At 42.0% G+C, this 24,466-nt stretch overlaps 1 protein-coding gene across 3 annotated transcripts in view; it reads left to right on the top strand.

The window, feature by feature from the left end:
• The window catches only part of FBXO38 (F-box protein 38), a 38,058-nt gene that overhangs the window by 12,406 nt on the left and 1,186 nt on the right, over positions 1-24,466 (top strand). For all 3 annotated transcript variants that reach the window (XM_081178347.1, XM_081178348.1, XM_081178349.1), the window contains 12 exons: positions 966-1,136; positions 2,743-2,885; positions 4,811-5,030; positions 5,964-6,083; positions 8,584-8,763; positions 10,172-10,870; positions 16,120-16,220; positions 16,718-16,820; positions 18,774-18,940; positions 19,452-19,597; positions 22,722-22,825; positions 23,879-23,992. In XM_081178347.1, coding sequence (XP_081034473.1) covers positions 966-1,136; positions 2,743-2,885; positions 4,811-5,030; positions 5,964-6,083; positions 8,584-8,763; positions 10,172-10,870; positions 16,120-16,220; positions 16,718-16,820; positions 18,774-18,940; positions 19,452-19,597; positions 22,722-22,825; positions 23,879-23,992 — 2,268 coding nt within the window. The remainder of the gene's footprint in view (positions 1-965; positions 1,137-2,742; positions 2,886-4,810; positions 5,031-5,963; positions 6,084-8,583; positions 8,764-10,171; positions 10,871-16,119; positions 16,221-16,717; positions 16,821-18,773; positions 18,941-19,451; positions 19,598-22,721; positions 22,826-23,878; positions 23,993-24,466) is intronic.

Genomic DNA, 24,466 nt, shown 5'->3' with positions numbered 1-24,466 from the left:
CCATGATGACACCTGCGGATGTCTTACACAGGGAACCTTGACTAAAATAGCTTGTGCAAATATGGGCATGTGGGCATTGGATTTTGTGGTGCCATCTGTTGGTGGTATGGAAACAATCTACATTCTTCAGAATTCCCATGTGGTGTGGAGTCAGTAGTGCATGAAAACGCTACGATAGTGACGTGCACTATTTCAAGCCCAAATTGGAAGGCAGCTCTTTTTGCAGCCAGCAATTGCTATCCCTTCCTTCTTTTCTTTCTGCCTATTGCATATGAACTGTCCCTCTTCCCAGAAGAGAACAGCATGTGTTGGCATTTCCCCAGCTATAGAAATACAGGGGAGGATTGTGGCTCCTGCCTCAGGGCTGCTGCTCTTTCTGATTTGCCAGGAGACGGACAGACATTTTGGCCAGTGCTAGTCTAGGGACTGGCACAAGCAAGACTTCAGGAGCAGGAAGGGACGTGTATTTGCCACTTGCCTGCTCACTTGACATTCATCCCATGCAAGCAGCAAATGTAAATATCCCAAGTCTCTGGAGATGTTTTATATTGATAGATGTGATGGGGAAGTCGGTTGGAATGTCATTATTGCTTCATACCTGCTCCCTTGCATACCCAGCCCTGTGATTTGTACCCTTATGGGGGGGGCACAACTAGACATCCTGATTCCTTATAAAGCAAGGGGCAGGGAGATTGCATTGGCAGTTCTGATGGATGAGGTTTTTAGTTTAAAACAAGTGAAAGGCAATATAAAGACTATCTCTTATAGACCAATGACGGGTGAATTTGCAACCTTTTGAAGCACTTTGATTTTTAAAGGCTTCACTTTATCTGCTTTACTGTTCCCATTGTTTGGGTCCAGCAGGTAAACTCAAGCGCTCATTCAGTGCCCAGACTGAATTGCTGTAGAGAATTATGGAAAGAGCAAGTTGCTATTTTTTTCTGTTCTCTTCCCCCTGACCCCAGGTAAAATGATTAATGCGGACCTTGTGAAATATGGCTTGGCTGACGTGGTTGAAAATCCAGGCATCATCACAGACATTGGAATGAAAGCGGTGAATGAAGTGTTCTCTTCCATTAAATACCTTGTTATATACAACTGTCCTCATCTGCACAATCCAAGCAGTTGGATCACAGGTAATGTCTGCACAAGAATACATCTGGTTAAGGAGTTAAAGCACTTTAGCAAACAAAATGCAGCCCCTACTTAATTAAATTGACCACTGTTAGTGATTATTACACATTTCTGATAGACACCTTTAAGTTCCAGTATGACTTCAGAGTTTAAGCAGGTGGCAACCAGAGATGGGGCCTTAACTGTGTTACCCTAACTGTGCACACCCTTTCCTGAGATATTTTGTTTGACACCATCTCTCTTGGCTTTTGATGAAAATGTATTTATTTATTTTTGAGATTTTGGTAAGCCAATTTGAATATTCTTTCAGAGATTTGCTGCCAACAGCAGCAAAGGCAGAGGAGGAATGAGCAGTCCGAAAGGAGCCCTTTTGGGCTGCTCGTTCCTCCTCCTCCGCTGCCAACAGCAGCAAAGGCGGAGGAGGAAGGAACGAGCAGCCCGAATGGGATCCTTTTGGGCTGCTCGTTCCCTCCGCCACCGCCTCTGCCGCTCGCAAGAGCAGGCATAGGAGCCGCGGTTGGGAGAGGCACAGCGCAGTGTAGCACCTCTCCCAATCGCGGCTCCTGTGCCTGCCCTTGCGAGAGGCAGGCGGCGGTGGCGGGACCAGCGGCAAGAAAGAGCTTCTTTCGGGCCGCTTGTGCCACCGCCGCCTCACTCGAGTATAAGCCAAGGGCGGCTTTTTCAGCATAAAAAATGTGCTGAAAAAGTCGGCTTATACTCGAGTGTATGTAGTATATCACTGTTATTTTTTTGTAGATATCTCTTGAACATATCCCATTCTGCCACCTTTTATTGGCTGCATACTAGATGTCTTGATCTTGTTTTGGTGATGATGATTTGATAAATTGTATTGGGGTGTGTTGAGGTAAAAAGAAATCCGTACTTCCTGGGTATTCTAATACTTTCACATGCTATGGGGGTTCTCCATCTACTCCACCTACAAGCCACCAGGAATTGTGTACCCTGAAACTTTTGAGATCCCTAGAAGTAATCAATAGAAGGGGGAATGCCACTTTGCTATTGACTAAAATTTCAAGTTTAGCCAGCAGATTTTAATGGGTGGGATCCATTAAAGTTTATTTTGTTCATAGAGTGAAAGTTGGGCTCATAAAGGGGACCTTTCATGAACAGAAGCTCCTACCAGAATGATTCCTCCCATTAAAACCTACTGATTAAATGAAATCTTGGACAGTCAACAAAATTATTTCCTTTCCCTATTTTATTTCCCTTCTAAGAGCTAATTGACTGTGTGCTACACAACTCCAGTCTCTAAGAAATGGAGTTCTGTTCTTGTTTTTCCAAAATTAAGAGAATACATTTTCAATTAGGAAACTAAATTCTTTTGGGCCATAGTGACAGTTTCTGTTCTGTCTTAGCAACCAACTGCAAAAGGCTAGATTTTATTAGTCACTTGTTTTTTGCTATTCTGAGTAGGCAAAGGACCTCAGTTAAGAGTGGATGCATCAGAATAACCAGGAAATATACCTTTTTTAGAATGGTGGCGATTCTAAATTGAAACTTTAAGTGGGGAATAGTTAAGCAGATTTTAGGTAAGAAATCTGTTAATTAAGTTCATTTATTTCTCTCACTCTCCCCACCCTGCAATAGATCATTCAAGATGGACTCGGCTGTTTGATCTCACCTTGGTGAGATGCCATGCAATAAAACTAGACTCATTTAGTCAGTTTATTGAGTTACTGCCAAGCCTGGAGTTTATCTCTCTGGACCAGATGTTCCGGGAACCTCCCAAGGTATGGTGTTTGGGTTTTTTAAAGTGTACTTTGCTGTGTGCTTCAAATGTCTTTAGGGTATGTGAAATATACTCGACTTTTGGTAGATATTTTTTAAACTTCTAATTAAAAAGTACTTCAGGTAACTGTTTTTAAACATTCAAACCATGGTTCAGTGACCATATTAGGAAAGCAGTAACATGAAAATGAAAACAAGTTCAGTATTGCAAATTATAGTAGTATAATTACTACTATAATTCCTATTTACACTGTAATTAGTATAAATACTGCAAATTGTAATAAGCAAGAAGCTTGTTACAAGAATGTCTGAATTACGTCTACATCGCTGCAACGATCTCATTTTGCTGGAATTCTTGCAGATCTTTATATTTCGCATTCCCCCTTTCTTCTCATTTGGTTTAATTTCATGCTTAAGAAAATTAGATTCGTTATGTAATGGAATCTTTTACTTTGCCCAAGATTGAACAATACAGGAAGACTATCAAAATCCAGAGAGCCATGACTAGTTTGCATATTTCACTACATGTATTCTGTAGCAATGTATCACACTTCTGTGAATCTGTCTGCCTTGATGGAGAGGGATTATGTAAAAGCTGAGACAGGCTGAAATAATAGCATATGTTTGGAAAGCCTACAGCCTCTCACCCAGGAAAGAGCACCCCCCCCACACACACCTGTCCCTTCCTTCCTACGGACTGCATATGGTACAACATTGCTGTCTTCTACTTTAGAAAGACAGCTGTACTTCTGTATCATCAGAAGCTGCTATTCCAGTTCCTACCCTTATCCTCAGGCTTGCTTCCTTGCTTAGCAACCAATTTGCACCAGACTAGGGAAAGATTCAGATACTTCTCTGCTTGACATGGTGAGAAATCAAGGGTTAAAAATAAATGTGAGAACCTGCACAAGCGACGCTGACACAAAACCCCATACATATGTGAAGTAAAATAGAAACATCGCCACCCGATCCCACTCCCACTCCCACTCACCACTCCCCCTCTACCTCTTTCCCCCTTTTCTTCCTAATGTAACACTAATGTCTCAGCAAATGAAACTGATCTATAGAAAATGTAACTTGAAAAAGAGACATTGCACATACTTTTGTAAACCAAGAAATCTTTAATAAAAATACATTTAAAAAAGCAAACATAAAATAAAATAAATGTGAGCAGTGACGAGTGCGGCTTTTGTCTTGAAACATAAATGAAGAAATATAAATGAGCAACAGCAAGGGATTTGGAGAAGTAGAGTGAGAGATGAAGGCCCCAAAGGGCAGAGAAGGAGAGGAAGCAGAAGGCAAGGCAGAGCCAACCACAGAGGAAGGTTATAGCCATCACTCATGAAATTTTATTCACTTGCTATGCAGTCATGTGCATGTTTGCTCAGAAGTAAGTCCCACTACATTAATGTTGCTTACTGTTCAGTAAGTAGGGTTGCATCCTTAGCTACAAACCAACTTCATACCCCCTCTTACATTTTCCCACAATTATGTATTCGCCTCCATAAATAGAATAAATTTACACAATAGATTTCTGCAAAAGCATGTTGTACTTCCTTGTCTTAATAGTGTGATGACTCACAACACCTTCCTAATGTTACCTGTAGTGTTCTGTCTCTTCATATTGAACCAACTGGTAACCAGAAAGGTAGCGTTGTATAGCTCACAGCATCATGATTGACTTGTACATCACAACCTTATTGGTTTGGCTCGTGGGAAGTGTTCACTTGTCTCAGGGCAGGAGGTTTGAAATGTCCGTGCAGAGGTTAGGAGCAGTTGGCAACATGGAATTGCTTGCTTCAAATCTCTTTGTTTAAGAAGCAGTACACTGTGGTGTATGTATCATGGAAGATATCGCTGATTTCAAACTGTGTTTTGTTTTGGAGCCTCTTGCCAGTTGCTGTCAACAGTTTTTACTGCATTTCAGGGTTGTGCTCGTGTAGGTCTTAGTGCAGGCACTGGGATTGGTGTGTCCTCTGCTTTGGTCAGCAATCAGAACTCCAACAATGAAAACGACAACAATAATAATCACCAGAACAATAATGCCAATATACACCATAACAACCACCAGCAACCAAATGACCAGAACGAGGAGAACGAGATGCGACAGGAGGAGCAGGTGGAAGAACAGCAGATTGCAGCAGAAGGTAAATGCAGGAAACAGTTTTATTTGTTTGTTTTTAGTACTGAACCAATAAATTGGTCGGCATCCATCTGTCTTGGGAGATAATGGAAGAGGGCGCCTTTGGGGGTGAAGTCAAACCATTGGAGAGTTACAGCGCCTGCTGTGGCTGCAGAGAGTCATGTTTTCTTTCAGATGAAGGCATCTGCTTGTGCTGATGCAAGTGTACTATGGCGTTTCTTCTTTCTGCACTGCTCCCAGCAGTCATTTCCCCTCTGGTCACTGCTGTGGATACCTGACTTGACTGTCTCCAGGCGCTGCGGACTATTATTGCTTTATTGACCAATAAAGCACACTTTAACATCTCCAATTGATATTCAAGCTATCAATGTTCACAATTATATTTCCTAAGTGTCTGAGCAACGCCTAACACTTCCATTGCCATAAAATTCTGTAAAGCTATTCATTTTGATTTGGCATTAATAACACTTTTATCATTTCTCATCAATATATAATGTTGCCACAGCAGGAGGACTTAAAACCAGTTAATGGTATTTTCTTCCTATTTAACAGCTCTAAAGTGACTTAATGCTCCTGGCATAACAACCACCATAAATATTATACAGTTAAATTAGTAGTTTCAGTTTTCATTCATCAGTTTAAATTCACTTTCTTCTTTTGGCATGAAGGCCCCCATTTTCTCTCTGAGAATGAATTCTGTAAAGGCCAGAGTCCTCATCGAAAGCTACAATATAGAAATGGATGTAAATGCCTTTCAGATTAGTGGAGATCTGCCTTGTTAAGTTTCCCGGGCAAAGACAGATGCTCCTCCATAGTCGCAGTGCTTTGGAGCCTTCCTAAGATTGTCATGCAATTATGTGTGACTAGCTTCTGCCTCCTTAATAAAGAGTGGTGTCTCCATCCTCCTTATCTCAGTCATTCTTATCTCTCTTTGCAGCACTGAATGAAATGGAGGAGGTAGCACAGGAAGATGGAGTGGCTATGGCAGAGAGCCGCAGTGAAGCCTCTGCAACTAATCAGGCACTTCTTCCCATGGAAGTTGATGAAGAACAAGCAGGTAACTTGTCAGGATCTCTCCCATCCATTTGCAGGCTTCATTGACTTACTACAAAAAAATGTATGTTTGTTTGTTTGTTGCTTAGAGATATCAATATCATTTATTCTAGAATTAATAATGCAAACTATTTAAGAACTGTAAAGTCAGTGAACTTGAGTAATTCTATAGCCTAAAATTAACCACAGTATTTAGCGTTTATAGTCATTTCTCAGATGCAAAAAGAGTTTTGTACACATAATCTCAGAAATCTTGAGCACACTTCCGCTAGGTAAGCCACTATTATTACCTCCATATCGCAGATATATGGGCCAATAGTGATTTACCTAAGGTCAAATAATCAAGGCAAGATTTTAACTATGGATTTGCAAGCTCCAACTAGCTGTACTCTGACTGCCAAGACATCCTCTGTTGATTGTTAAGTTTGCAATGCAGGTGACTGGGGTTCTTGCATGTATTACCTGACAGTTATACTTTTGTGTAATTAATAACTTGTGAGGTGTTTAAGATGATCATATGCTGTATCTTGAGTTGCCTTGATTGCATGTGGTCTCATGGCCAGTGTTCCTCTCTTTGCAACCTTTTAATAGCGTCATAGAGAGTGGAGCCCCCAATAGGAGAAGCTGAATTGGTATTAGCAAATTGTACTAATCACCCAAGCAGCTTGTTCTCAATCACTTGTTTTACAGCACATTAGATATCTTTGTACACAGGATCAAAGTCGACTTGATGTGGGAGACTTGCGGCATGTCTCCAGTTTCTGTTTTCAACTCATGCATTTAATTGGGGCGGGGGGAGCGGCTCATTCTCTTCCATCTAGGCTGTTTACTGAATCAGAATTGCACCTCCACCATGTCAGTAGCTGTTTTTCCTTCAGGGCCAAACTGATGATGACCTAGTATGGTTTCCCCTGCAGGGGGAAGAGTAGCCAGGAGGGGGCAGGGTTTTGATCACGGTAATATCCTGTGAATAAAGTGTTCAGCAGTGCTTCCCGTGCTCCAGTCTGATTTGGAGCTCTTCACAGATGTGTTAAAGTCAAACCAAGAATAGTTGTGAAACAGTTTGTATGCTTCCATGCTGCCTCTGCTTTAGAGACTAGTCTAGAGACTAGAAAGTCTCTAGGATGTTGTGTGGTTAATTTCTTGTTTTTAAAAAAGTTCCATTTGCAGTGTGCATTCTAATCATATGCAGCTATATATTTGCTAGGTAGGAAAATATCAGTTTAATCCCACAGTAGGCCACGGGCTTACTTCCACCCAGTGCTTCTCTGTTCGGTAAATGCTAAGGGGATATAAATGAGATTAGGTACCTCATTTGTTTGCCATTCTCTTACAAATTCATCCTTACTTTAATTCGCTAACCTGCTTTTTCTCAAGAAGTTGGAGATGGTTCCATTTTGCTGCCCAATATCAACAGTGCGGAAATTAGTATCACCAGCTTCAGAGCTACCTCTTCATACATCACCACACTGTCAATATTTCCCAGATCTATTTCCAGTTTAGGGAATAAGAAATTCTAAAACTGAGTTCTTGCCATCATCCTGATGTTTGTACAGCTAGATAAAATTCAGCATTTGAGCACACAGTTGTGTGCGTGCTTCAAATTGTTTCAGTTTTTATTCTGGCTGTGTCCAGATCCTTCTCCTTTGCTTCATTTTGTTACATATAATTTCTCCTCAGTTTCTTCCTTTGATCCCCCGCTTCTTGAGGGCCCTATGCTGTACAGAGATGCCTGTACACATGTGGCGCCTTAACCAAGGAGAGGTGATTGTTTTTCACCCTTAGAGAAGTCTTGAAGCCCACCTCTAATTGTAAACATATTTGCTGCTGTGAGATACCTTGTGGCTTTAATTTTTCTTTGCTTTTTCCATGTTTGTGCAAGAAACAATAAGCACGTAGGGCAATAGCCAACATTGAATGGCCCTTCTGCCACCCACACATACAAATATTCATCTGCTCCTGAGGGTCTTCTAACTTTCTGGAGCAGATTTAGAGGGGGAGTGTGGAAGGATTGCAGGGGGCAGGGAATTTTTTTGTCAATTGTGTCAATTTGGCTGGCGGATGTACTGTTGGATTTCATCCCTAATCTCAGTACAGTGCCTGCAATTTATAAAACACATTGTGCTTTCTAATTGCAGTGTAGATTGGTGGATTGTGAGGTGGGCTGATCAAATTGGTGGGGAAGGGGCTAATAAAGTAAGAGGAGAAGATCATAGCGTAACACTAAGAATAACTCCAGATCCAAACACAATGCAGTACATGTTGTGTTTTGTTCGTTCTTTTCTACTGTGTTATGCGTTGTTGGTGTTTGAGGGGAACTGTGAAGAGAGACCTAGCCAGGTGTATGAGTGCAGAAGGTCCTTAGGTATGCCAACTAACCATGTAAAAACCAACTACTTTGTATGCATGTTTCGAAGGAGTAAGTTGCTCAGTCAGGTGAATTAAAGCTCCCTGATCTCTGGAAAGCATGCTAGTTTGTTGCTGAACTTTCTCTTCTTTTCCAGGGCCCAGTGGCCTTCAGCCAAATGTAAAGCTAGCACCTATTACTGTCCACGACTCAGACAGTGAAGATGAGGATGAGACTACAGCCACCTCAAGATCCTGTATTACAAATAGCATTGCACAAAATTACTCAGATGGAGAGGAGAGAGTCAGAGATTCAGTGGAAATCCGGGAGCCCTCAGGTGAGAATTTTTGCTTCTTCATAAATGTCGTAAAAATATTCCTTGTTGTGTTACAAAGCACAAAATGCAGAAACAAGTTTTCTGTGGAATGTGGTTCACAGTGGTTGTGGTCCAACTTTAGAAAGATAGATTTCCCTCATGTCCATTTCTGTTCTTTCCATATTTCTGCAGATCAGCTGCAAGAGTGATGCCTTCTTACATGACAGTGGTGGTGTAGTTGCCACCAAAACCACTTGTGTGAGGTAGCTCTGTTGTAACTGAAATAGGCTACTTGGTATTCATAGTCCCTTTGATCACAGTTATTGGGTGGTTTCCATCAATTGGGTTGCAGTTCAATTTGTATTTCCAAATTGTACAACAGTTTGATTCTGGCTTGTGTTCTGTGGTTGGACTATGCCGCAGTCCCCCAAGTTCATACATAATGAGGAATTGAATTCTAAAGTGAATTGCAATCCTTTTTGCATGTAGGCCCATTCAGAATTGACTGAACGACTTCAAAGGCTTTGGATGAAAACTTCCACATGCTTTGCTAAGATTTGACAGGCTAAGCATCTGTAATGTATTTCTCTAGCAGATTCCTGAGGGATTTGATCCCAGTTACCTTTATTTCTTCACGGCTTGTGTCTTTCTTGCACAGCCTCCCTGCAACCTAAAGTGGGGACAAGGCACATCAGCAAAATATGAGGCAGGAGGCCAGGATACTGTAGACATTTTACTGTTCCACAAGCCGTACCTTCTGGTCAAAAAGTATGCCAGTGTAAACTTGAGGGGTAAGTGCATCAGGGGTGGGTGGGGGCGCTATCAACATATCTTTTGAACAACTTAGTCCAGGAAGAAAGGAAATTATTTGAAAACTAAGATTCTCATAAATAAATGGCAGGGCTGTAAATGTTTCTTGTTAACTAGGTAGCTACCGTAAGAAGAAATTAGGTGCAACAACTAATTTGAGCCTGTTGAGCAGCTTGACTGTGTGCAGTACAGTGGGTCAGATTCAACTAAGTAGTGCCACCGGTGGAAGTGTGCACAAGGACTTCCCCATTCCTCCCACCCTGCCTCCAGTTAGCCCTGGGCAGGGAAGGAACCCCCAGAACCATAGGCAGGGGGAGAAGAGGGCAGATCACTCCATCAGACAAGTAGAAATGCTTGTGCTGATAGAGCAGTCTGCTTAGTGCTACGCTGAATTCCTCCCAATATGTTTAAACAAACAGATTCAAGGCGTGAACCTCTAGTAAGTGACGTAGCTCAACATATCTGCACAGTATCTTATCCCGCTTGGAATAACGTTGCAACAGTCGCAGCAGGTGTCTCACCAGGTTGTCTAGGGTGTGTTGATAACTAACGGGGTGCGTTTCCATGACTTTCTATCACTTCGTAGCTCTCTTCCCTTTTGTCCCTGTTGTTGTTGCAGTGAGTGGTAAAGGCAAAGCTCCGCTGCGGAAGAGGTGCAATGCCAGCCGGGTCAAACTGTTTCTTTCTGAGGAGAGCAGCTGCGAGAAAGGCTGTCAGGTCACCAGTGAGCAAATTAAAGCGGATATGAAAGCGGCCAGTGACGTGACAGCGGAAAGGAACAAAAGCAAGGATTGTTACCCTGGTTGTGGTGGCGGCACTGGGCCTCCGGGGGCCTCGGACACTGCAGCGTCTCCAAGCCCAGATGGTATGAAAACGGCTGATAGCTGCAGCGACGCCCCCTCCGCAGCAACAGAGGACTCTGGGAAGTGTCTCTGCAAGAGTGAAAGCTCCAGTGAGAGGGACAGTGAGGAGAAGCCATTGTGCTCCAGGTGTTCCTGCTATATGCCCCAGAACCAGCAAAGGAGGACTAATGGCGTCTCGGGTGGCGAATGCCCATCTACCAGTGGAGCTTGTGGTATGAATGGGCCAAATGTGAGAGGGGCGGAATTCTCCCTAAGAACATTACCAAACTGTGGCTCTTCAGGGGAGGCCAGCAATGGGAGGACTAATGAGAGAGTCTGTGGGACTGCTAATGAGGAACGGAGCCCTCCTTCACAGCAAGGGAGATACGAAATGGAATATAATGAAGATTACCCTCGCAGGCCTCTCACAAGAGCCAGAAGCAGACTTTCCCATGTGCCTCTGGTGTCTCAGTCAGGTATGGTTTCATTTATCCAAGTTTTGCATCAAAGCAGTGCATTATTGTCAAAGAAGGGCGAGGACCAGCCACATTGTCGTAATGTCAGAGCAGAAATGCAATTTTCTCTCTGTTCTTGTGTTGGGTGTTGATTATTGAGCACTCGCTCTTTGAGAGAGTTTTTTTTTTGTGGGAGGAAGATTCCTTGAAATACAAATACTTATAATCTGATTTGAAGCCTGCTTTCAAAATGAAAGCATAAGCTTACTGATAGCTACTTGGTGAATATTGACTGGATTCTGTGATCACATAAGCCTTTGAAACTTCTCACCACACCTAAATCATATTGTTTCTGGTATATGTTTTTTCAAAGCATAGAGCAGTTGGGTTCAGCCATCTTAGGTGATGGCCATCCAGGCTCTGGGATGCAGAACAAGTCCAAGTCTTCCTTCCAGTTCTAGTTCTTGAGCTGGAGACTGGGAGCGTTGCTGAGTGTAAGCAGAGAGCAAAAAGAAACTTCTGGCTCAGAACTGCATTAGAACGGTGCAGGTGCCACATTTATAGCCGCTTCCAGGAAGTTTTTACGAATACCTCCCAGTTAGGAGTTATTTCCAGGAACCGGGGCTTAACTGGTATTTCACCCATGAGAGGGAGCAACCTTCTGCTGAGGCTTTGTTTGGCACATAAATGGTAGGTTCAGCAGACTTGTTACCCAGCTCCCATTACAAAAATATATATTTACATAAAACATGGTTAAAATAATTGCAATAAATTTAGGAACATATTCAATGAGAGCAGTGCAAAAGTCATATATTCTAGAACAGTTTTATAAAAAAAAATACTTCTCTCTCTCTTCCATTTATCCTATAATCACAAGGTACTATAACTCCAGGCAAAATTAAATCAAAAGGATCTCTATTCCTTAACCTGATTAAAGGCAGGACTGGTTCAGACTCGCTCCTAAATGTGTGCTTGTCAACAACCCGTTAGATTCCAGGAAATCATTCATTTTCAGTCGTTCCTATCAGAAGAGACATTTTTCTTGCTGCATACAGTACTTGTTCTCAGAGCAGTTTCCCTTAAACATAGCAAGACCAGATAATGACTTCCAATTCAAGGTGATTCATTCCGGTTTGGGAGATCATCAACTAAGGTCAGACTCTTTCACCCAGAAGATCAGACTCTTTCGCAAGACACCAGTCGAGTGATGCTATCAATCAGATTGGCTCAGAGGAAAACTCCCGCTGTGACATAGGCATGGTTGCTTTTTCTCTGTGCCTGCTGAGGAGGTGGAGCTTCAGCCACCCAGCAGGCAGAGACTGAGCTGGAAGGGCATAGAGAAAGCTTGTCTCTTACAGCTGCCCTGAGGTTCCAGCTACATGGTAGAGGCCGAAACAAGCTTTTGTTGCTCCATACAGCTCTGAGCAGAAGAGGAATGGCGGAAGGTACGTTGTCATGACCCAGCAGGCAAAAAGGCAGGGAAAGCTAACACACTTCCACTACCCATCACCATCTCTGGTTTGTGCCAGATCTCATTGTACCTTTCAGAGATGCAGCTTAAGTTTGGGAGCAAGATCCTGCCCCTTAGGGTGGCCTCAAATTGTAACTTGTTGACCCTGGTCATATTGATGTCCATGTGTGTGCAAAGCAGTTGGGAAGATCATGTTGCATTTCTGCTTCTGCTCACTGCAGCGATAGGCCTACATTCACACCAAGTTAACATTCTGTTGACCTTTGGGGCACATTCTACCATACCAACATGCAACTACATATGTGTACCTTTAAGCGATAGTGCACGTTTCCTAATGTGAATTAATTATCCTGTAATGCATTTTGTCTACCCACTTTGAATGATTGATAGGTGGAGTTTCCCGTTGTTGTTGTTGTTGACAACATGTAATATGGCAATCCTACTGCATGTTTTGTTTAAAAGTAACAGCGTAAGCACATGTGTACTCATGTTCATCCTGCCTCCATAGTCTAAGGCTTCCCTTCATTTTACCCTCCAAAATTCAAGTGCTTATTTGGTGAGGCACCTCTTGCTTTTGCAGGTCTTTGGTTTGTTTTCCAAGAGTAAAATTACTTTGGGGGAGTGGGAAGAATTTGCACACGAAAGCTTATGCCAAGAACACACACACACACACACACACACACACACACACACTTCAGAAATTATCAGCTTCATATTCTTTGCTTTAAGTACTTTGAATTATAGTAGTTAAAATAATTTATTTTGTTCAGCATCGATACCTGAAATATTGAGATTTGCTCCTTTTCTCGGAGCGTTGAAAGAATCACTGCTGTTTTATATGGTGGGAGGAAAAGGGTGATGTAACCTAAAGAAAAATCTTGGTTATTAAAACTGAAAAACAATAGTCACTAAACCTCACTTGCTTTAGTGACTATTTAATGATTGTTTGTCTTTTAATGATTAAGGTCTATTAATTTTATTGCAACCTAAGCTAGAGGTTTTCCTAATCAAAATAACTTCTTACATGTTGTCTGTAATTCTGAGAGAGCCAACATTGTGCCCTCCAAATTTTGTTGGGCTCCAGCTCCCATTAGCTTTGATGATTGTGTTTGATGGGGGGGGGTGAGAGCCCCCAACATCTGGAGGGTGCTGTATAATTATTCCAGCTGTAAATGCAGGATGTTTCACATATTTAGGTGGGTTTTTATTTTTATTTTTAAAAAAAGAAATTCAAAGGAAATTCATGCTTTGATATTATTCTGCACTTCTTTTAACTTAACATTTATTGAAATATTTAGCAAATGGCTATTTCTGCATATTCCCTGCATATAACAGGGAAAATTAGACAACAGGGCAAGGAAACATTTCAAAAAGAATGGGAAAAAATTATGCCGTATATAGGAAAGATAAGATGAAATAGTGAAACCAGTAGAATTGGAAATAAACCTCATAACGGGAAAGATTAAGAAAAGTGATGGATAATGAAAATAATAAGAAGCACAATGTATAAGGAGATTAATATAACTAACAGTAGTTGTAAATGAATACAAACAGACAACAAGAATTGTATAAACAGGAGGAGTTATTTGTTTATGGATATACTGTGGACAAATACGGAAAATGAATAACAAAATACAAAATGGATGAAAATAATGCGATAAAATTATATGTGATATAAAAAAACCGGAAGGAGGGAAGTCAGTGCTTAGGAGTAAGTATAAATGTAAAATGCAACACATTATGTGTATGTGGAGTATGTAACCGGAAAACTAATAAAGATTATTTTTTTTGGGGGGGGGGAGAAATATTTAGCAAATGAAGACTGTAAAAACTGAGGTTGCTGATGGCTGATTTTTAGTGAATTAAATATTCACTAAAACAATTTAGTTGCCTTCTTGAGATCTCTTTGGACAGAATCCATCAAAATGTTGTTTTCTCTTCTCCATCACATATTAAGTAAAACAACCCTAATCATTCAAACCTTATAAAATCAAGATAAAAGTGGCTGTGTTCCTCTGAGCAACTCTTTTTCTTTTTCACCTATTGAATTTGTTTCATGTAATATCCCAATTATAAGACTTGTTTTTGAAGGGTGTGTGTCTGTAACCACAGTGCTTTTTTTACTGACATTTTCTGGCCATCTGAGTGTGGTGCCTATTGACCTTGTCCTGCAGGGTCCCTGCAGACTTCAACAAGGCTGAGCCAAAGGCGAACTCAGAAATAGACTTTTTAAAATAAATAAACATTTATTCAAAAGTTACAATACATTTTCAACCAATATATCCCCTCCACAGACACCTCTGTGATGATGGTGGCATTAAAATATCCTGTTGTACAATAAAAGAGAAAAAGGGAGACATGATGCACAGCATATCATCAGCTGTGTCCCATGCCCAAGTTTTCCTATTGAAGACACACTTATCAAAAGTTACTCAGCAAAATTAGTGCCCAAGTATATTTCCTATGTTCTTCCTTATTACCCAAAGGAAGGATCTATTGTAATTCTAAGGAAATTAGGAATCCTAAATGATTATTTCTTCACTGAACTGTGTTTCTGTTATTTTTAAGTAGTGTAGTCCGTCTCTCCCCCCCCCCCCCCGGTGTGCTAAAAGTACAATGACTTCTCCAAGCACTGCAGTTCTCAAACCTTTTTTCTTCCCCCTCCTTGCTGTATGCAGGCAGGGAGATGATATTTATACTGCATGTCCCCTTCTCTTGTCTGCTTCAGTGAGCAGAGCTCTTGTAAATGTCACTTCCCTGCAGGTGTGCAGACCCAGGGTAAATATGCATTGGACGTGAATCTAAACAGAAAGAGCGCATAGGTCCTAATACTGAACTTTCCCTTCTCCGCTGTGCCCCTTTCACACCATCCAACCACATTGGTTGTTTGTATTTTGTTTTAATGGTTTTATATAACCTTTCAATAATATCTGAACAAAATACCACGAGGAACTAAGTCTTCTCCATCTGAACCACTATTTAGACAAATATTTTATTTTTGTAATCTGCTGGCCTACTAAGACTTTGTATTTTCCTGTAGTGGTAGGAGTAGTTTCAGACTGATATAAGTAGATGATTCAAAGCTAGAGGCTGGAGCTAGAGTTTTGATAAGTGGAATTCATCTAACAAGATGCTCCCACTGGCAGTAGGGTGGGAGGCATCTTTGTTCAGAGGGCTCTTATTCCTCACCCCTCCCTAAAAAAATTGTTCTGGATACTTGGGGGACCCTTTAAAATGAGCCTTTGTTCGCAGAGGAGCAGATCTTAACCCATCCTTAAGGGTTTAACGCTATTTGTTTTGGCTGCTGTAAGTCCTACCACCACCTGAACCTCAGTATGTTTCGCTTTGGTGTGAGTTCCACTGAGCCCAGTTAGGCTTGTTTCCTGGTAAATATGCTTCAGGTTACAGTCCTAGAGCAATTCCAAAATCCACATGAGGGCAAGGCGTTCATTGGTTCAGCCCAAATGACATGAAGTACTGTTCAAGTCTTTGTGTTCTCCAGGACTTCTTTATCAAACTTAGATACTTAAACATACGTTTATTTGGATTTTTGTGTGTGTGTGTGTGTGTGTGTATACACACACACACACACACACACACAATGCAATATACAAGTGTATCAAAATGTATTCAGTATAAAGTAAACTGAAAATAACAATAATTACTAAGCACTGCAGGTCAGCTACTTCCAAGACCCTCATTAATCTAAGAAACCATTCACAATGACTCTGCTATTCCTGTTACAGCTGCTCACAAATAAGAAATGTCCAATCTTTTATTCATTTGTTTTTGTTCCCAGAAGCGACCAAACCAAAGCCCAGGCATTCAGTGAAGCGAAAACGGACGGCCGACAAGTCCACAAGCACCAGCGATCCTGTGATTGAGGATGACCACATCCAGGTAAGGCCTTTTTGAGCCCCAAGCTGGAAACCTGTGCCATCTTGGTGACAGCCTAGATGGATGAATGCCCCTAAATGCCGCAGAAAATGTTTTCGTTCAAGGTCTACTCCGCAATTGACTGTATTTTTTTAAAAGGGCACTGTCAAACTGAAAAATCACATACTGTCTTAAGGGGATAGCAAGCAAATTCTTCGGTTTCATTTCAACAGAATTTACTGTAAGTTCTTTGTGTGCAGTGCATATCTGGCTTGTAGTCTGAGTATCTTTGCTGCTAAAGACCAGCAGGCAAGGAGGAAGACGTTCCTCTAGTAGAATGGAATGTCAGACGATCCTTTAACCATCCTGCTTGAGTGCCGTCAAATATTTCCACATCATTATGTTATGATGTTGCTCACACTCTGCAGAAGATGCCCTGATTTCACCACCATTGGTAAATGTTTTGTTTGTATGTGTGTGGTTCATGTAGTGGTCTTTAATTTTGAAAATAATTTCTCCAGGTTCTTACACTGAAATCAAAAAACCTTGTTGGGATCACTTTGACAAATTGTGGCATAACAGATCTGGTGCTGAAAGATTGCCCTAAAATGATGTTTATTCACGGTATGTATACTTTAATTGTAATTGTTGATGCCTGGGAAACTTGTATAAATTTTCATCAGATTTGGGACATCTCCAGATGCACCACAGGGTTTCTTGTTTAATTTTCTGAACATAACGGACTCTAGCCATTGTCTCCCTCTGCTCACAGAAGGCTCTTCGATCTAGCAGAGGCTTCTATGAATGGAAGGAGGTGGGGAGAGATATTTTCATTGTTTGTTTCCTTCCTTCTGCTCTCCCTTGAGGGGAAAAGTCTCATCCAGTGGGTTGGGGAACTCTCAAATAACAACGGGAGAAAGGGAAAATTGCAGCAACCACACCCCTCCCCTGAAGCAAAGAACCTTTCACAAACCAAAAGGAGATAGTTGGATACAACCCTATCCATTTCACCAGCTATACTCCATGCTGTAACCCATGTGTTGGTAACTTTGAAGTCGGGTTAGTGTAACACATGCCATGTAGGGTTGCTCTAGGACCAGGTTTGGAAGCTCCAGCTGGTGAATGCAGCAAGGGAGCATCTGGCCAACAATATGTGACATCGTTGTTAAAACAGCTGCACCTGCTGCCCATCTGCTACAGAGCCAGGTTCAAGGTCCTTGCATTACCATATTTTTCACCCTATAGGACGCACCGGCCCATAGGACGCACCTAGATTTTGGGGCGGGGGGAAATAAAGGGGGAAAAAATTATTCCCCCCCCCCAGGCGCGGGGCTGGGGCGGGGGAAGGCTGAGCTTCCCCTGACCCCAGCCCCCACAACGGGACCCAGAGCCATGCCGAAGCTGCGTGCAGCTTTGGCATCGCTCTGGGAGCTTGCGGGGCTGGAGGGGGGGGGAAGCCCTCCGCCAGCCTTCAAACCAGGTCGGTTCCGCCTCTCCGCTGTCCCCCGAGCTTGTGGGGCTGGCAGTGGGGCTCTCCTGAAGCCTGGAGAGCGAGAGGGGTCGGTGCGTACCGACCCCTCTTGCTCTCCAGGCTTCAGCGAAAGCCTGCATTCGCCCCATAGGACGCACACACATTTCCCCTTCATTTTTGGAGGGGGAAAAGTGCGTCCTATAGGGCGAAAAATACGGTAATTTGCAAAGCCCTGAACAACTCTGGTCCAAGCTACCTCATGGATCACCTGAACCCTTATATCCTAGCTCAGTCACTGAAATCATCTGCAGGAGCCTTGTTGATCATTCCCCGATTCGGTGAAGCTCATTTGACAACAAGAAGAAACTGCCTGTAGCGTCATTGGCCTGGTATTGTGGCATACTCTGCCAACAGATATTCAGCAGGTGCCTTCTGTGCCAACTTATAAATGCCTGCTGAAAACCTTTCTATTCCACCAGGCTTAGGCAGGCAATTAAGAATACATCTTTCCACAATAGTGAGCTGATTTCTGATTTTTACTTTTTTTTAGGGTTTTTAGTGTATGGCTTTGTGTATGATTGTTGTAATTGTCTCTGATATTTTTAATGAATGTCATTTTTTGAAAGAAAATAAATGCTTAAGTAATGACTGCTGTTAAGCTTCCACACTCCAGATAGGATAGGAGGAGTTGTCGTTGCTTCTAGATTCCTGGCAGCTTCATTTCCCAACTTAATGGGCTAAAGGGTGTTCTTTCTTTTCCTTTTTTCTGGGCCACCAGAATTTTTCTGTATAATGATAGAACAGGGAGGTGAAAAAGATAAGACAGCAGTGAAGACATAAGGCATGCTTAGATTAAAAAGTTAGTCATACTTCTCACTTTTTATGCTTTTGGTTTTCATTTCCTAATTTTACCCTAGGAAAGCAAATAAATGCAAATTAAGATTCTATTGTTGCTAAATGCATACAAATTGGCAATAAGACAACACAGCCTTTCCAACATTTTGTAATGTGGTAGGTTGTCTGTGGCCATAGCCCATACCCTAAACCTAAATACCTACATGCATTATCTTACGGTCTTCACAATTTTCTTGTCCTGGAATATGTAGCCACCAGATGCCGCGTACTTAAGCACTTGAAGGTAGAGAACGCACCAATTGTCAATCGATTTGACTATGCTCAGTGCAAGAAATTAAATATGGATCAGGTACTGGATCAGATACTGCGGATACCACCAGAGAGAAACCGGATCATTTACCTTCGTCCAATGCAGCAGGTATTCAGATGGATTTCATTTACTCAAAACTGTTTGTATTCCTCAACATCTGAGTCTTGTCCCCCCCCCCATTTTTTTTTAAATGAGAAATTTGCATGTCTAAGTGGGTTGTATGCCGTGGTGCTGCGTTATCAGAAAACAATTCTGCATCAAGTTTTTCTTAATCCTCACTACTCTGATAAGCTTCCAGTGGCACCCCAATAAAGCTGCTCCTGAGGGTTAGGTACTACTTCAGAACTGAATGGGATAAGGGGCAGAAGTATTGGGGATAAATGAAAATCGGGTGCCCTGAGAAGTCTGCTTTTTGTAAGTGTTGGCAGAGCTTCGTTGGAAAACATGTACAGAATCTCTTCATCATGCTGTTTTGTTCCTTGCAGCTTTCTCAAAAGAGAAGTATGGCATATTTTATCAGGAAACTAGGAGTGATGATAGGACACAGCTTGTAGATTATGTGACTGTACTTTGTTCTTTTATTTTGGTTATATTCCATGTTGTACCTTTTTCTCCACAGGTTGACACACTGACTCTAGAACAGAAGATATTTAGTGGTCCCTACCCATACCACATCTGTGTAATTCATGAATTTAGTAACCCTCCAAATGTTCGTAACAAAGTGCGCATTCGAAGCTGGATGGACACAATAGCAAACATTAATCAGTGAGTCTCTCTCTGAATAGAACTGTAATGGATAAATATACAGTGGAGCCTCGCAAGACGAAATTAATCCGTTCCGCGAGTCTCTTCGTCTTGCGGTTTTTTCGTCTTGCGAAGCACGGCTATTAGCGGCTTAGCGGCTATTAACGGCTTAGCGGCTTTAAGAAAAAGGAAACAAACTCGCAAGAACTCGCAAGACGTTTCGTCTTGCGAAGCAAGCCCATAGGGAAATTCGTCTTGCGAAGCGACTCAAAAAACGCAAAACCCTTTCGTCTAGCAAGTTTTTCGTCTTGCGAGGTACCACTGTATATCTGTGAGTCAGAAAGGTCCTATGCTTCTCTCCCACCACCACCCCAAGGATGTTGTTGGAGTCCAACTTCCATCAGCCCCAGCCAACATAACCAACAGCCAGAGATTTATGGGAGTTTTATTCAAGCAAGAACTGCAGGTTCCCCTCCCCAGCTTAGTGTGATGTAGACATCATTTCTTTTTGGGAATCGTTTAAAAGCTGATGGCGTTTTGAAACATCGGCGTATTCATTGTATTTTTCTTGTGTGAATGTAGTGATTCATGTTAAGTTTTATTCTGTCTAATCCTCATAGCTATAAGGGGTCTTCCTTATGAGCCAGTGGAATGAGAGCAGGTCTAAGTCCAATAACTGTTGTCCTCTGTAGGAATGAAAAATCACGGGAGACGAGACAGGCAGGTGCAACATGAGGCGTCTGTCAGGGCGGGCCTTGGGAGCCTCTTTTATTGAATATTGCAAGCATTGCCACAGGTGGGCCTGTGGCTGATTGGTTACAAGGCGGGGATTACATGTGAGAGGTGGGATTTACATATGATCATTTATCACTGATACATTAAAGGCTGAGAATCGGAGCTAGAACTAGACAGGCATGAAGCCTCCTAATTAAATTGTAACTAGAGATTAATATGGCACAAACAATTACTAATGATTGATCATAACATGAAACAATATAACAATCAAGTTCTGTAGATGTGGTCAGCTAGGCATGAAGAGCAGGTACAGTTTGTTTTCCATGAGCTTAGGATGTCTGTTACTAATGATTGATCATAGCATGAAACAATGTAACAATCAAGTTCTGTAGATGTGGTCAGCTAGGCATGAAGAGCAGGTTCGTACAGTGTGTGCAAAAGCAGGGAAAAGCCTACAAGCAAGACTTCTCAGAAAGCAAGAGAAAAGAGGAGCAAGGCTTCCCCATAATGGAGCAGTTTTGTGCAGAAAGAGAACTAACAGTTATGTGCAGAAAGAAGACTTCCCTTTAGTCCTCATTATATTATCATAGCCTTGTAAGTTACTCCACCCCACCCCCCAAAGGTACTAGCCTGTTTTTTACTCTTAGGAGGGCCTGCGTTTGGATGTACAGAACACTCCATCGCTCCTTTGTCTGCCTCTCTTATGAGTGAAAAGCAGGCACGGGAAACATTCTGAAGGCTATGAAGGCTAGAAATGAGTGATTCCTCCCTCCACCACAAGCCCATTTGGGTTCTATCTCCATCACACGGAAAAGAGCTTCACCTACTGCATACCCAACACATAAAAATCAAGCATGCTAATGGCAAAGTACATATTGCTTTGTCCCTTCTCCGCCGTCTCCCTGTGTTTCTATGCTGGACATGTGGTGGGGGTGTCCTGCTCATCTAGCGTAGGAACCAAGCAGAGGAGTTACAGAATGTCTTTTCCATTTGCCACTGGCTTACTGTATTTCTTTGCTAGGTGTGCAGGAGGTTTGTCTGCTGAGTGTCTAGCAAAGAAATACAGAATACTGGCAGCAGAAGGAAGGCACGCTCTGTCCTCTGCTACCAGCTCTCTTGCTTTCTGTGCTGGGATATTCAGGAGGGAGCGTCACTTTCTGGGGCCGGAGGGAGATGAAGTGCTTCCACCAGCATCCTGCTTGGTTTCTCCACAGGGCAGTATTAATCTGTGTTCCCGCTTGCACCCCAGCGAGTAAAGTGTAACCAGCGAGAAGGACCAGAGGCTCAAGATTGTAGCAGAAGCAAATTAAATGGTTTATTGATCCAAAATGCTCAACATAGGAACAGTAGAGAATTAATATTGCAGGCCTGCAGGACAGAAATAACAAAACATGCATTCAGGCAGTATGAGAATCAGAGATAGGAACTTAATATGAACCAGCATAATAATAGCATTGACAAAGCAGTCAGTCAAAGCAATTTGAAAGGCATCCTAAGCCTATAACTCCTTGCAGCTCAGATTGATGTGTTTGTTTTTTCAAAACCCTTCTAAGTTTCCTGAGCATTGAAAAACTCCTTCGTATTGCAGAGTAAAGTCCATAACCAATAATGCAGTGCTGAGGGTGCAGGGGAGGAGAGGGTGAATAAAAGATCCTTTTTTGTGAACTGGAACAAGGAGGCAAGACAGGAAGCAGGGAATAAAGCTAGGAAATAAAAACAAATAAATGAAATGGGGTGAAATGTAAGGCATTCTGGAAGTGAGTCTGAATAGAGAGATTGGGTCAACTATTTTCACCATTTATGTCATTTTGGGTATGGAGTCAGCAAGTGGATTTGTAGATTATTCAGTCGTTCATGGGTGCCCCACAGTTCTTCTGCTGTAAAGTGTCACCAATGTCTCTTCATCTTCTCATGCCTTTGTAAGCACATTCCACCATCTCCAAGATTGTAAAGAATTTGTTATTCTGCATATCACAGGCGTTTTTCCGCCTCTTACCAAAGTGTCCCTGTTACCAACAAATAACATTTGGGTAGTCACTGTGCATCAACAAAATAAGTCCCTCTGATGTCAACAGCCAATAAGACTTCCAAAGAAGTTACACTGAGCCTAGACTTTTCCACGGTTGTCATCTGTCTTGGTTGATTATTACTGCTGTAGGGCTCTCAGAATCCAGTGGTTTCTTGGGCCTAACAGATCCCAGATTTACAGGTGGGGAGGATGCAAAGTACCCTCCTCCACACACAGCATAGAAATGCAGTGGGCTGCCAGAGGTGACCAGCCAAGTGGTTAAAAACAAAACTGGATTATAAGTCTCTTTCTCAGACAGAATTCCATGTTTCAGATATTCCATATTTCTCATATAGAATTCCATGCTTACTCATATTTGTTGTTCTTGTTTCCCCCCTCTAGAGAACTTATTAAATATGAGTTCTTCCCTGAAGCCACGCGAACAGAAGATGACCTGAAAAAATATACAAAGTACCCCTGGGGGAGAGACATGTACACGTTAGAAGGTGAGCATTATAGAGACATTTATATTCTGTTTCTCAAGCAAATACTTCTTTGAGTTCCAACAGATATCAGGGTAGTTGAAGTCTCCCGTGCCATGACTATATTTATTTATTATTTTTAAATTTCTATTCCACCCTTCATGCAAGAATCACAGGGCAGTTTGCAATATAAAAACACAAAATACATTACATCATAATGAACAAAAACTATGACATCCCCCGATGTGGCTTAAAAGGCCATAGATTGTTAAATTAGCCAAAGGCCTTGAAGAAGAGGAATGTTTTTGCCTGGCACCTAAAGATATGTAACAATGCACCTGTCACTCAGACTCATACATAAGATGGCTTGAGTAACTTTATCCAAAGCTGCATTACACTCAAGTAGGATGCAAAATCAGCTCAGTCGGTGCTGTGAATCAGGTACCTAAATTGGCAGAACAGCAAAAATTCTGTGCACTCTTTAGCACGAAAACCCCATAAAGTAGGATAGCATTGTATTTGTTGCATGAACAAGTAAAAAAATACACCAGATAAGCAATTGTTTTAAAGCTTATAATTGCTACTGTTTATTTTCCATTTTGGCTATTGTATCTCTCCTTTTTGAATGTTTGGTAATCTGCACTAGGAAGGCACCATCCAAGTCCTTGAGTGTCTGTAGCAGTAAGGTCACTGTTCTCTCTCCTACCATGTTTATCCCATATACTCTCAATCTGCCTTCCATGCTCCAATGGATTTCTTCACAAGTGGACACATCCTTTACATATAATGCTCCTCTTCCTCCCTTCCTGTTTAATCTATTCCTTTTGAGCAGGTTATACCCCTCAATTTCTACATCATCTCATGTGTGATGGTCAGGTGTGTACAGTGGTGGCAGGCCCAGTGGGTGCACTCAGTCTGTCCACCTCAATGCACACATCTTACCACTGATCAAATACATGCACACACCTTGTTCCGTAGACTGGCCTTAAAGGCAGTTGTAGGTTGAACAGAGGGGATTACAGCTGACGAAACAGCATGAAAATGTCCTTACTTTCTTTCCAATTGCCTTTGCCATAGGTGTTGTGGATGGCGCCCCGTACTCTATGATAACGGATTTCCCCTGGTTGAGGTCACTCAGAACAGCTGAGCCTAATGGCTATGCCAGATATGACTTTGAGGATGATGAAAAAAGTAAGTGAATGCAAATATCTTTACTGATGAAGAACATTTGTGCTGCCCATCTGCTCAAAACATACCCAAAGCAGTGCCCACCTTTGACATGCAGTAAAGCTTCATTGAAATTAGTGGCTTTCTGATAGAAGGCCTTGTGTTCCTCCTTATTCATTCAGATCTGGGAGTGAAGCTTTACTCTGTATTCCAGCAAGTCAGCAGTTACATTCTGCTAGGGCTCAGGGCAGACTCTGGAATGCACTAAGGTATGGAAGGCAAGTTGTCAGCATCAGGTGACAACAATTTTATTTAGAACGATATTTCCTGACTGCTGAGTAAGGTAAGGTTATATACGGCAAGGGTGGGGAACCTTTTTCATATGGAGGGCCATATTTCTAGGCAACCTTCCATGGGCCACATACCAGTGGTGGGTGGGGCCAAAGTGGATAGAATAGTTAATGTAAATCTTATCATTGTACAGTAGACTCGTTTTAT

This window comes from Podarcis bocagei, assembly GCF_964188305.1.
Source record: "Podarcis bocagei genome assembly, chromosome: 2".
NCBI classification, from domain to species: domain Eukaryota; kingdom Metazoa; phylum Chordata; class Lepidosauria; order Squamata; family Lacertidae; genus Podarcis; species Podarcis bocagei.
This window is presented reverse-complemented; position numbering and strand designations above follow the sequence as displayed.